Consider the following 14285-nt stretch of genomic DNA (forward strand, 5'->3'; position numbering starts at 1 on the left):
ACAATTGCAACCTAGTCAATGTAGGACAATTTGAGTCCAGCTCCTTAATGTATTTTGGCTGCATGAACTTTCAGTTGACACAGTGGTAGGCAGTAACATTTCCTTTACCAACTTTGTTGCAGTGGAATGTGCGTTTCAGAGTGAATCTGTGATTTTCATTATCCTCTTGGCATGGCTGTTATTCTGAATGGAGCTGTTCTGAAATGCAGAATTGCAGAGTGAAAAGAAAACCTGAAATTAAGCAGAGCTGTGTTTAAACCTGTCCTTTGCTTAGTGGCCACAGACTAATTTAAATGTGCTAATTCTCATTTGCCTTATTTTAAAGTAAGGGTGCCATATTTGACTTTCTAGGGCTGAGAAATTAATAAATATGTTACTATACTTGGAATGATTGCTCATTTAAATATGTTGCTTTGTATTTACATGACTCATGTTTTCTAGTTCCAGGCATGCATCCACCATTAGGCATAAGAGAATATGCACCAGGTGTTCTGCCTGGGAAACGGGACCTGCCTGTTGACCCTCGGGAGTTTTTACCAGGACACATACCATTTAGACCTCGAGGTTCACTTGGTCCAAGAGAGTACTTTATTCCTGGTACCAGATTACCACCTCCAACTCATGGTCCTCAGGACTACCCGATGCCACCACCTACTGCAAGAGACTCACTGCCTTCCGGCCCAAGAGAGGAAGTCCCACCTGCCTCTCCAAGCAGTGTCCAGGACCATTCACAGGCTTCAAAACCCAGCCCCTAACTTTGACCTCTGTCATGAGTCAGAGAGAAAGCGGACAGTGCATTATTCATTACAGCAAAGGATTTCATTGGCTTCACAACCTGAAAGTTTGTTTCACAAAGTTTGTTTTTAGTACTAAGCTGCCTTGGCAGTGTGCATTTTTGAGCCAAACAAAAAATACTATTTTCCCTTCTAGGTAAAAAAATCACCTCTTAAGCTAGAGTGTCCTTCCAACTTTGAAATGTGCAATAAAAAATACCTGTTTAGTTCATGTAGCATATGTAATTGCTAAATGATTTAGAATATCATGAAATATGAACATTTCCTGTGGAAATGCTTTAAGAACATGTATTTCCATGGCCTTGGTTTAGTGTGTGCCAGCTGATACAGAGCAAGGTGTTTACAGCTCCCTCTGTCTCTCAAGGACTGTTACGCTAAAAAACATTTACTCAAGGATCATAAACTCTCCTGTTGCTAAAGTTCTTTGTAGTAATAGTTCATAAACTTTGTTTATTAATATTTTCCAAGTGTCTGCTGATTCTTTGGGTTGCTTTGACATGTGTATCTCTTGGGAAACCTGACAGCTGGGCTTCTGGACCTGCAGTGGTGAGTGTGCACAGTCCATGTGGCACTGCTGAGGTCTCCCTCTGAAGTCACCAGTGAGCACTAGGGGAATTCTTCCTCTTACTCAAGTTGGCAGCCCACCCATCCTAGCTTCTGCACCTCCTTGATGCTCACTGCCTGTTTGGGAACAGTTTTCTGAGTAAAAGTTTGCATTAGTAACAAGAATTACCTGGGGCTGGATGTGGTAGCACACACCTTTAATCCCAGCATCTGGGAGGCAGAGGCAGGTAGATCTCTGAGTTACAGGATAGCCAGGGTTACATAGAGCCTGTCTCAAAAACTGAGGGGAAAAAAAAAAGATTATTTAGGCCAGCAAGATGGCTCAGCAGGTAAAGACACTTAATGTCAAACCTGACAGCTCCCTGGATCCACACAGCAAAGAAAACCAAATCCCACAAGTTGTCCTCTGACCTAAACACACACACTCACACCCCTTGAAACATGGGGAAAATGTAAATGTAAAATTATTTGACCTGATGTTTTGTTGCTTTTAAAACCATTCTTGCACTAAGGGTAGATAACAAGATAAAAACCATGTGCCATGACTGTAAGATCATTTCTTTTTAGAAATGTATATTCTGTTATCTCTCATATCACCTTAAAGCTGATTTTTAAGGAATATGACAAGAAAGAATCAGGAAGGTGCCATGAGGAAGAATGATTGCAAACTAGGAAACTTACCTATGTTTTCAGTCCACAACTATGGGCTGAACTCAATTACATGGTTGTTTTGAGACAGGGTCTCATTTTGTAGCCCAGCCTGGCCTCAGACGCTCAGTGATCCTCCTGTCTCAGCTCCTTAGAGGCTGGAATTTCAGGCTTGAGTTACCTTGCCTAGTTCAATTCTTTAAAATACTATTCAGAAATTAACCAAATATTGGTGCTTTTATTTATAAATCAGGTAAGTCTAGAAATCTGGTATTGCGTTGTATGTAAAGTCTTGCGCCCATTTTACACTGCCTTTAAAACAACTGGTTCAGACTATTTACAGTAACCTTAGCAGCACATTCTGTAAGAGCCATAATACGTAAAGTTATAAAAGGTGACAACTGCTTACTGTGACACTGTATTCTCTAAAGTCCTGTGAAGTCATGATATTGACACCTAGGACATATCATGTCATTGTTGGGATGTTAAATCCATGGGGATTATGAAAAATGAGCAAAAGCTTCAATGTGAAATAAAATCATCAGCAGTTGAAGACACACTATACAAAGACAGGCTCTCTGAATGCAGGACGTTCCAAGCGAGCCTGGAAGGCCTCCAGGAAGAGTTCAATATGCCTGGCCCCAATCTGGAATTACAGAAGATTTTATATCATAAGAAAACAACACAGGATAATGGATGTCATTAAAAAATTAATTTTTATTCTATGCATGTGTTCTGGCTGCATGTATGTATGTGTACCACATGTATGTCTGGTGTCCATGGGTCCAGAAGAGGGTACCAGATCCCCTATAACTGGAGCTGCAGGCAGTTGTGAGCCACCATGTGGGTGCCAGGACTGAACCCTGGTTCTCTGCAAGAACAGCCAGTGCTCTTAACCCCTGAACCAGCTCTTAAGCCCCTAGCCTATTTTATTTTTTAACCATATAAAAATAAGACTGAATTGCAAACACAACTTCTTGGATTTATCTGTCAAGCTCCTCAAGACACAAAATAGTGAAGTTAATGTAATTTCTTTTTAAAGATAGAGTCTCACCTATGCAGTTCAGGCTTTCTCAGACTTGATGTCCTCCTGCCTCCACTATCTCAGCTACCTAAATTTAGAAGGCATATAAAGATTATACCAGCTAAGAAGACATAGTAAAGCTAAGTAACCCCCCACCCCTTTTTTGTTTTAATTCAAAACTAGGATGTTTCTCTTCTAAAGCCCTTTGGTTATCCTGCTGTATATCATAAACATCCCGAGGAAGACAAAAACTGCAAAGCTGGGCAGTTCTGAGCTGGTCTACCACTGTTTCCTCAGCCCAGTCCTACTGACCATCCTGTGCTCCAAAAGCCCGTAACAAGCTGTCAGTCTACAGATGGCACAGAGGACGACAGACCTCAGTTGAACCACTTTTCCCTTTCAGAAGTTCCTGTTTCTGAAGTTGTCTCCAGCCAACTAACTGTTTCTGGACTGAGCAGCCAAAACTTGCACTAGGAGCAGTAGCTCAGCCTGAAAGCATTTCTGCCAGAGCAAAGGCTATTTATTGTTCAGCAACTGCAACAGAAACTTCACTTGTGAAATGTGGGATGCTCTCTGTTAACTGCAGTCTTGTCATTCAGGTGTGAATTAAAGCTCAGCTTATCACATGATGTTCCACTAAAGCTCTTGGACCCTGATGGCAGGCATCTGTAGTTCACATAAACACACTTTGTGAAGGATCGGTGCTGCAGCACAGAAAATTGCCACTTTGCTATTCCTCTTATGGTCTGTGAGAAAAGAGAAAGGACAATGTATAGTCTTTGCTACATTTTAATAATGGTAGGTTTTAAGGGATTATTTTTTAGGCCTAGTCAGCAACATCAGACAGAAGGTATTGAGTACTCCCCAGGGTACAGAGTACTGCCCAGGGTACAGAGTACTCCCCAGGTATTGAGTACCCCCCAGGTCCAGAGTACTGCCCAGGGTATTGAGTACTCCCCAGTCCAGAGTACTGCTAAGCACCTTAGAACCTTCACATGACCTAGAGATGTGGCTCTTGCCCCTTGAGGAGCTTACAGTCTTGGGATCCACAACCCAAAGCTTAAGAGTCAGACAATGAGTTAATTTAAGGCATTTTCTTCATCTCCTAGAGCTACTGTAGATGGAATTATTTCAGCATTTGGAATTAATCCAATCAAGATTAATTTGGTTGTGGATTTTTTTAGGCTGAATACAATTTTTATTAACATCCATCTAGTAAACAGTGACCTAGTGGGTGCTGAAAGTCAAGACTAGATCTCTTGAAGGGGAAGGTTAAAACATCTTCATTGAGATTACTTGAAAAAGCAAATATATTGAATGGTGTGATGAGGTTATACTATTTAAAAACAGGCCCAGGACTGAGAGTATAGTCCCCTCATGCACTATTCATTAAAAAGTGAATATTAAAATATGTGGGTTCTATGTCTAACCCACAGAAAGCCCCTCACAAATCTTAACGTTCTGTGTAACAACTATTCATCATGTGCTATGAAAGTCTTATTTATGCCTCGTTACATCAAAAGTAAATAGTCAATTTAAAATAAACTAATGACCTGCATATTTTCAAAAGGAATGAATGATTGTATATCTAAATAGGAAATAAATGGCGATTTTATCTACCTATATTAAAAAAAATAAACTATCTTTCCAGATTTTGCATACTAAGGAGAGGTATGCGGTCTTAAGGTCTCACAATGGGTTGTCAGGAAAGCAGCAATTATCCTCAGTATCGTAACATCTGACTCAACTCTTCCTAATGATGCCATTTCAAAGATATTGTAAACACATTTAAAAACCTGGAGTTGTTCTGAGATGGTTCCAACGTTAACCCTAGGATCTACCAGGAAGAATAGCAGTATGACAGAGAAGAGCAGGTAATCCACCTGACTACAGTGCTCACTTCTGGAAAACAATCTGGTCATCCGGGGAACATTCCATGTGGTTTCTCATCTGGTCAGGGCACACTTTCCATGCAGGAGATCTATGGCATTCAGCTAGGCCACTTCTAAGGAGTACCTATAAGCTTCCAGATACTTTCCTAGGCAATGTAACTAGTCCAATTCCTCTCAGAGCAATTCTACCCACCTCAACCCAGAGTGTGACATTCAAGCCAGAAGAGCATATTGGAGCAAAAGTGAGCAGAAATGTAAACTCTCGCACATTCTTATTGCTGCATTGTCTGAAGTTCAGCACATCTACCACGCAGTACTGTCCAGGAAGCAGGGCAGGAGTAGTGGTAATGAGGAATAGACAATTAATTGCACAATGAATAGAAAAGTAAAAATGTTTCAAAATCTACACTAAACCTGTATCCAAAGGAGTGATAGGTCAGTGATGTGCTGAGCGTTTGAGTTCTGGGGTCCGGCTCTGTAATGGACTTGCTGGCCAAATGGCACGGGTAGGGCTCATTTCCTGCCTGTTGAAGAGTGATATGCTACACAGAGCGATGACGGTTTCTGAGTGGTAAAATTCACACAAGTTCCGGTTATTTGTATCAGGATCATTCCTTGTGCAAAGTCTGATGGAGATGAAGATAAAGTGGTTTCTTGGTCAATAATTGTAATTTTTTTCTTTTAAAGTCAGTGGGTTTCTTGTATCTGGAACCACAACAGAAAGATTATTGTTTAAAATACTCTGATTGACCCCCACGTTCCATTTGCCATGCCCAAACTTACAATTCTATTACAATTGGCCCAGGTTTAATTTCATCCATCTCCATGAAGGCAAAACACTTGGTGCTGGTAAACCTCTTTTTAGGCTTGTAATGTTTGAATTCAAAGAAGATGGCCGCACCTAGGAAATTGAAAGACACATGAACCACAGGCAGCAGCTTCTGTGTGAATTAGCTTTCTTGACTCACCGGAAGCACACGAACAAGCAATGGTTTGCATAATCCACAAAGCAGCCTGACAGTCTGATGAGGTATGACTGTTGGTTGCTTGAGTACCAACCCCAAAGTCTACCATTTCTCTCATCAGCTAATTCTACAATGTCCTGAGCAAGACTGGCTGAAGAATATCCATCACTAAAGAGCATGGAATAGGGCCAAGATGGCTCAGTGGTTAAAGCACTTGTTATGCAAGTGTGAGGACTGGAATCCAGATTCCCCAGAACCCATGTAAATGACAGGTGGCTGTGGTGGCCTGCCTGCAATTCCAGAGCTTGGAGGGAGGAGCCAAAATTCCTGAAGCAAGTTGGTTAGCTAGACTAGCTTTATCAATGAGCTCTGAGTTCAATTGAGAAACATGTCTCAATGAATAAGAAAGAGTAATTGAAGAATACTCCTATTGTCAGCCTTGGGCTTCAACATACATGTGTACACACATGTTGGTGCACCTGCACACATGTGAACCCACACACACATAGTCATGTACACCATTGTGCTGGATAGTTTTATGTCAACTTGACATAAGCTAAAGTCATGTGAGAGGAGAGAATCTCAATTAAGAAAATGCCTCCAAAAGATTGGGCTGTAGGCAGGACTGTAAGGCATTTTCTTTTTTCTTTTCTTTATTTTTTTAAAGGCATTTTCTTAATTAGTGATTGATGGGGAGGGCCCAGCCCATTGTAGTTGGTATCATCTCTGGGCTGGTGGTCCTGGGTTCTATAAGAAAGCAGACTGAGCAAGCAATGGTGAGTGAGCCAGTAAACAGCACCCTTCCATGGTCTCTGCACTAGCTCCTGCCTCCAGGTTCCTGCCCTGTCTTTTTTTGATTACGAACAGAGATTTGGAAGTGAAAACCAAATAAACACTTTCCTCCCCAACTTGCTTTTTGGTCATGGTGTTTCATCACAGCAATAGAAACCCAAACTAACACAACCACACACTGGAAAAATTTTAAACACAAATTCCAGAAGAGGAGCGCAGTCCACAGAGATAATAAGTGCACATGTACTAGGCAGACTGGCAGTGAAAGTTCCTCTTTAAAATGTTCAAGCTGGACTGGCTTTGCTTCCTCCTGAAACACACCCCCAAATCCACACAACACAAGCCACGTACAAACCCCCCAATCCACACAACACATGTCACCTAATATCTGCTTTAGAGTCCAAAGCCATGTACTTTACCCTGCCACTGCTGACGTCTACATCAACATGTGCCATGGAAGAAAGGGTATAAAGGCAACAATACTCATTTATGAGGAAGTTACATAGTTATAATCTCCAAAGACCAACAGATAAGCTCTGTATCCTGAAGGGAAAAAACGAGATTAAGGATATAAATTACCAGTGCAGCCCAAAACTGATTTCTAAAAAAGGTGTGGAAACCAACGGAAGCTGCTGCCTGATTCAATCAGTTGCTACTTAATTCTGCTTTAACCGGGGTGGTACTGGATCCTGTCTTTCAAGACTATAACAGACATCTACTTTAGTGAAAAGATGAAGTTTAACAACGTTCTGAAATACGTGAACAGCCCTGGCACTTGAGTGCAAACAGAGCATCTCACAAATCAAGCAAAAATGCCTAGTCACTCAAGACAGGAGGGAGAGGGGGAGAGGGGAAGAGGGGGAGAGGGGAAGAGGGGGGGAGGGGGAGAGGGAGAGGGAGAGGGAGAGGGAGAGGGAGAGGGAGAGGGAGGAGAGAGAGAGAAAAACAGGCACACTTAGCCTGTACTTTCTCACATAAAAGCATCCCGATAGGTGGGCTACTGGGGACCAGTTTTCCTGAGCATAGGACCCTACTAGATCCACACAGGTGTCGTGTCTCTTCTCATTCCTACATCTAATTGTCTCACCATCTCATCATGACTCTGTTGAGGCCAGAAACATTAACAAGCTATGCTTGGAAACCTAAGCCCAATCGTCACCACTGTTCTTACTCCTCTGCATTATCAGAAAACAATGTTTACCGCGGTGTTGGTATGCAGAGTTCTGTCTCCACACATTTGTTACAAACATAAAATTAGGATAGCCTAAGATGACTAACTGAAAGGCTTATGAAGGTGAAAGTGCATTAGCATTAGCATCACTTGGAACTACTGTGACGAGTATTAAGTTCAAAACTGGAGAAAAGGAACAGTGGAGTCCTGAATAGCTCAACGACTCATCAGCCATCAGGAAAGAGCAAAGCACAGCAAGGAAGGTTGTTAGCCAAGGACACCACTGTCTTCCTTCACCTCACAAGCAGGTCGCAAGGCAATGGGGAGAAGGCACGCCTGGTGTTGCAATCTCTTCCTTATGTACCCAGCACCCTCTGATACACACCCTTCTCACCCAGGGAATTTCACGTTCTGGAGTCTACCAGAATGACCTGGAGGACTTTAAAAAACACACCGCTGAGGCTGCACCACGGCTCATCTACCAGGGTTCTGGGGCTGCCTCTGCCACAGTCCCGGGTTTCAGAAGAACAGCAGCAGCACTACAGGGGCTGCCGGACTGTTTCTAAAGGCACTCACTTCACACGCACTTCCTACAAAGCTTGACATCGCCAACTGCAGCCAGGCCTCAAGAGAGCATGGACTCTGAAGGCTTCTCTGTAGAGAACACCAACAGCGGGTGGGCAAACGGCAACTGCGAGTATTACTGCTAAGACCGGGGCTAGGCCAGCACTGCAACGTCACTGTGCTAAAGGTGGCTCTCTTTCTTCCCACCTTCCCTCCAACAAACCACAAGTTCTGGTACTTTTCTACTCAGTGGATCCAAGTGGAAGGAAGGGATTAGAGCACCATCAGGAGTTTCCAGCTTCCCTACTCATCAGAAAAAGAAAAACTTCCTTAATCCATTTCCCACATCACTTTTTGAGATAGGGTTTCTTACTGAACCTGGAGCTAGCCTGGCTGAGCAGCGAACCACATCTGTCTTTAGCTCCTAGCACTGGCAAGCTGCATGCATGCCTGGCTTTTACATGGGTGCACTCATGCAGTGGGTCCTCTCACTGAGCCATCTCCCAGGCCTAAAATTTTACTATTAAAGAACATTATATTCTAGTGTCATTATACAACCAGATAAAACACCACCTAATTTCAACATTTAAAAAACAATACCGGGGGGGCTGGAGAGACGGCTCAGAGGTTAAGAGCACTGACTGCTCTTCCAGAGGTCCTGAGTTCAATTCCCAGCAACCACATGGTGGCTCACAACCATCTGTAACATGATCTGATGCCCTTTTCTGGCCTGCAGGCATACATGCTGTATACATAATAAATAAATAAATCTTAAAAAAATAAAAAAAAAAAAATAAAAATAAAAAACAATACCATTTGGATTTTTTCAGATCAACTAACCAGGTGACACTGACTTCTGCCAGATGTGGACTATGATGGGACCACTGTGCACACCCTCCCAAATGAGTGCTGTCCATAGGAAAACAAAGATTATGGTCACAAACCTTTGGTTAATTTTTCAACATGTTTCTGGAGCTCAATGTCCACATTAAAATGAACATATGTATCTTCTTTTCTTGAAGCCACAGGAGTATCTTGTACAGGAGTTAAATCTATGCCATTCAAATCTAGAAAGAAACAAGTTTCCACTTAGAGGCAATCACATTTAAGACTACCAAGGCCACATTTCCTGCAGAAGTGGGATGGGGGAGGGGTTTCAGGACTCACAGGGATGCCTCCCTGTATGAACAGGGGCTTTGGAACTGCTGCTGTCCACGGGTGTGTGGAGGCAGTTGAAGTGAGAGGTGGCAGACCACAGGGGGGGGGGGGGGGAAGTAAGTTTGCAAGAGGTCAAATTTGATCTTTAAGAGGGGAAAGAAGTTCCTGTTTCTTGAGGACACAGGCCACGCTTATGTGTAGTGAGAATCTGGACTGAATACAGCTTGCTACAATGGGACCCTCAGCCCCTATTTTGCAACACTGACCAAGGGCATGGATGGAAAAGCTCTAAATCTAGAATTAAGTCAGAACTCCTCTTCTGTACTCAAGTCAGATGGGCATGGGAGCTGCCAAAGAAATCCCTTTCACCAGTTAAGAAGTTTATAAGTAGAACCTACACTCCTAAAACACAACTGATTTACCACAACCAGATGGTATGCTAATTTACTGGGTAGGGCTTTAATTTCCTGGATCCAGGAACCCCACTTAATCAAATTCTTCATTAGGTTTATTTGACAAATAAGTGTTTATATATTTATTATTCAACAAACATGTCTTAGGAATCTACAGTAATTTGGTACATCTGATTATTGAAGTTCTTAAAGACATTTATACAAAATCCTGTTTCAGTTCAACAAACATGCAAAGGTAACTTAACACCTACCACATATCATTCAGTATTTCATTTTTTACCAAGTACCTTCCTGAATGAGTTATATCATTTTGCAAATGGTCTATCACACAATGCAGAGAGTGCAAATACTTTGCACACTTGATTGCTGTCTATCTCTTAAAGCAGTGGTTCTCAAAATGTGGATTTTGACCCCTTCAGGGGTGTCAAACAACCATTTCATAGGGGTCACATATCAGATATCCTTCATATCAGATATTTACATTATGATTCATAATGGTAGCAAACTACAGTTATGAAGCAGCAGTGAAATGTTATGGTTGGGGTCAGCAGAGCATGAGAAACTGTATTACAGGGCAGCAGCATTATGAAGGCTGAGAACCACTGCTTTAAAGTATTACCCTCACTAGTGCTGTCTCACTAGTGCTGTCATTCTTGGTCTATGCTTATTAAAGTTTTCTCTGTGGCTAAATTCCTTTTTAGTTTAATTGTTACTAATGAACCTATGGCTGTGAGTTTATTTCTACAAGTGATGCAAGTTGCCTCCATTTTCTTTCAGTCCACATCTGGTTCTTTGGTTAGCTTCAAACTGCAGCTTAATGTTAACCACTTGTATTAACTGTGGAGTTATTTCTAGATAATAATGACTTTATCCTTACTGATTCAATAATAACTGTTCTTATTAATTTTTTAAACAGGGTCTCGTTGTATGTCCCCCAAAAGTGGGCTCAAGTGATTCTCCTGTCTCAGCTGCCTAGAAACTGGGATCACAGGCATGCTTCATTATGCCTGACACCGAATAATTACTTTTAAAGACTAAGTGCTTTGAAAAGAAAGTCCTGTATACTAGGTATGGCAAAAACAAAAGAATTCAACCATGTGGACTCTGTTAGGGACAGGAATAATCACACTTTCTAACTCTGACAACTTTCTTTCTGGTCCTGCAATGGCTCTCAGAGTCTGGACATATGGACTTTCCTGGTCTTTATTTCCACCCTCCATTGCAGCACCCAGAAAACTCTAGCAACAAATGGCGTCCAACGTGGTGGCAAGAGTTTCCACCTAAAAACTGAGAAAAAAGATTCTAAAACGGAGCTAAAAACAGCTTCCTAATTGTCTCTCTCAAATGAGCGGCAGCTGCTGGTTTCAGCTACTGGTGGGTTCCTGGCGTGCGTGCTCAACCTGCAGTATGGCGGGAATCAGGTCTCTGCAAGTGGCACATTAAGCTGCGTGGTGGATTTAGCCTTTGCAGGTACAAAACAAAAAAAGAGGTTTTAGGGCTACACGCTGCTTGGATAAAAGCATAGACCCACGATAGCTCCCAGAGCTGGCGGTAAACGTAGCCATGTTGGGAAGCTGAGGTGGGCGGAGCCAGCAGCCACAGCTGCTGCAGTTTAAGGCAAGAGATTCACAATAAGACAGATTCAGATGTAATAGTTTACAATGTGTGTAAAAGATACGTAGGCTTGAAAGAGACAAAAAAGGTGATATATAGAGTTATAGAAACAAATACATAGTTTTAAAAAATAAAGTCATTAAAGAGACAGTAAAGGTAGTATAAAAAAATAAGCCACGTAAAAATGGATATTACACAGAGAATCTGGATTGTGTTGTCTTTGGGATTTTTAACTGCAGAAAAACATTTGATTGTAAAAGCTGTTGAGTTATGCCAAAATGTATATTTTAAAGGTACCTTGACTTCAAAATTTGGATATAAAGATATGTTACTTTGGAAAGGAGTCTCTGCTTTTGTTCCCACAGAAAGCCAAAGGCTATGGAATTGTTCCAGATTAAGATACATCAGGTTTGACCAGCCAAGACCCCCTGAAGGTCTCCAATGACACCATGGCCCAGATCCAACATCCAGAATGGTTTGAAGGCATCTGGCTTAGACGATACAGCCTCATGGACTATTCCATAATTCTAAAATTTTCTTTGTTTCCCCATAAGATACAGCGCCCCCTTCCAGCAGGAAGTAGTAAGAGAAGCTACGCCCAAATTCCCAAATTATATGTAATTTTACTTTGTTAAGGTTAAAACCTTCCTTTTTGAAAAAAAAAAAAAAAAAGGGGGGAAGTGCTGTGGGATGTATGGCAAATGTGTTGCTGATTAATCAATAAAACACTGATTGGCCGTTGGCTAGGCAGGAAGTATAGGCGGGGCAAGGAGGAGAATAAACCTGGGAAGTGGAAGGCTGAGTCAGAGAGACACTGCCAGCCGCCACGATGACAAACAGCTTGTGAAGATGCCGGTAAGCCACGAGCCATGTGGCAAGGTATAGATTAAAGGAAATGGATTAATTTAAGCTATAAGAACAGTTAGCAAGAAGCCTGCCATGGCCATACAGTTTGAAAGCAACATAAGTCTCTGTGTTTACTTGGTCGGGTCTGAGAGGCTGTGGGACTGGCAGGTGAAAGAGATTTGCCCTGACTGTGGGCCAGGCAGGAAAACTCGAGCTACAGCACCCACCTTACAGAAATCTGCTGTAGGAATCAGAGGGCTATTCAACTACATCCCTGTGGAAGGGGAGGGCTATTTTCTATTCTGTGTCCTGGACACTGTCTCTGCTGCTAAGGGGACTGTGCATGGCTAGACAGCTCCCTAGATGGGTCTGGAGTATGAAATATAAAAAGAAACAAAGACAAGCTCAAAAGCAAAGTGAGTCTAAGCTATACATTAAAAATGTTTATTAAATCTATCAGAAGTGTTCTCTGAAGGAGTTAAGACCAATTCCAGGGACTTCCTATCATTATAGAACGAATTACAATGAGCTGCTACAGACATGAGAGCCACTGCTCTAAGAACAAATGTTCCAAGTGGAAAGCAGTATGACATCTGCAGAAGGGAAGCCACCCCCAGAGCTCCTCACCCTTCACGCTGACTGTAATGTAGGGATCGATGCACTGCCCCGCATCTTTCAGACCAATTCTCTCAATTCTGATAGTGAGTAACGTCATCCCTGGTTCGGACGGCAACCGGGGCAATAAAGTGCCTGGCAACAGAGAAACCACAAGAAAACTTAGGCCAGCAACAATTCCAGAGTGAAAAGACACAGGCTTCCTGTAACTTAGCAACCAGGCAGGCAGTGCATTTTGCTTTCTAGTACTCTCAAACGCTGTATTATTCCTTTTTTGTTTTTTAGGATGTCCTTAGGTTCCTGAGTATGGAGATTATTGGCAAGTGTTACCACACCTATCTTGGTGTTATTCTCTGTGAATATATATTTAATTATATCCAAGATAAATCTGCACTCCAATGCTGGGCGGTGGTGGCGCACGCCTATAATCCCAGCACTCGGGAGGCAGAGGCAGGCGGATCTCTGTGAGTTCAAGGCCAGTCTGGTCTCCAAAGCGAGTTCCAGGAAAGGCGCAAAGCTACACAGAGAAACCCTGTCTTGAAAAACCAAAAAAAAAAAAAAAAAAAAAAAAAATCTGCACTCCATACTCCAGACACCATAAAAGCAGAATTATTAAGGCAAGCATGTTAAAAATTCATGTTATTCAAGGAAGCCCAATTCTAAGCTACCATGAAATCGATAATATAGCATGTCCACATAATACATATATTCATTGCACTTATAAAGATGTACCTTATATCTCAATATGAACTTGTAGAAAAAGGACAGAAAATTTTTAAGTATTTTGTTATTCTGAAGCTTAAGAAGTTTGAGAGTAGACCAGAAAATCCTTCAGTTACTAATTTACAGTTTAGTATTCATAGATTCAATTATTAGATTATTAAAGCCTAATTTCCTACTCTATTCCTCATCCTGTTCTGCATGATGTATTCTTAGAAGTCAGTGCTAGAGGGAATGGCAACATCAAACTGTAAGAGCAATTTGAATGTTTGAAACATTTCCATTCACCAATTAAATTTTTAAAATTAGAGGCTGGGCTGGACACCTGGCTCAGTGGGTAGTGTGCTTTCTCTGCAAGCTGAATTTGAACACCCAGCACCTGGGTAAACAGCTGCACATGACTGCACAGGGGAGAAGGGCAGAGGAGGCCCAATCCCAGATGCTGAGATTCCAGTTCAGAGCCTGTCTCCAGGCATAAAGCAGAGGCTGCTGCAGCTGAATACAC

The 14285-nt window shown here is 42.1% G+C and overlaps 2 protein-coding genes across 7 annotated transcripts in view; one reads left to right on the forward strand and one right to left on the reverse strand.

Annotated features, from left to right (window-relative positions):
• Positions 1–1256, forward strand: part of Mia3 (MIA SH3 domain ER export factor 3) — a 43927-nt gene extending 42671 nt beyond the window's left edge. For all 5 annotated transcript variants that reach the window (XM_059281161.1, XM_059281162.1, XM_059281163.1 and 2 more), the window contains one exon: positions 442–1256. In XM_059281161.1, the coding sequence (XP_059137144.1) occupies positions 442–755 (314 nt within the window). In that variant the 3' untranslated portion in view covers positions 756–1256. The remainder of the gene's footprint in view (positions 1–441) is intronic.
• Positions 1257–2703: 1447 nt separating this feature from the next.
• Positions 2704–14285, reverse strand: part of Aida (axin interactor, dorsalization associated) — a 35115-nt gene continuing 23533 nt past the window's right edge. The window contains exons 7-11 of one of the 2 annotated variants that reach the window (XR_009383355.1): positions 13073–13195; positions 9359–9481; positions 5706–5823; positions 5337–5627; positions 2704–3776 (exon numbers count right to left, since the gene is read on the reverse strand). Coding sequence is in view for 1 of the 2 variants with exons in the window: in XM_059281177.1 (XP_059137160.1) it covers positions 5531–5627; positions 5706–5823; positions 9359–9481; positions 13073–13195 (461 nt within the window). In the remaining variant the exon portion in view is untranslated. Of the gene's footprint in view, positions 5628–5705; positions 5824–9358; positions 9482–13072; positions 13196–14285 lie in introns of both variants that reach the window. The other variant, XM_059281177.1, reaches the window with a different exon arrangement.

Source organism: Peromyscus eremicus, chromosome 15, assembly GCF_949786415.1.
Source record: "Peromyscus eremicus chromosome 15, PerEre_H2_v1, whole genome shotgun sequence".
NCBI classification, from domain to species: domain Eukaryota; kingdom Metazoa; phylum Chordata; class Mammalia; order Rodentia; family Cricetidae; genus Peromyscus; species Peromyscus eremicus.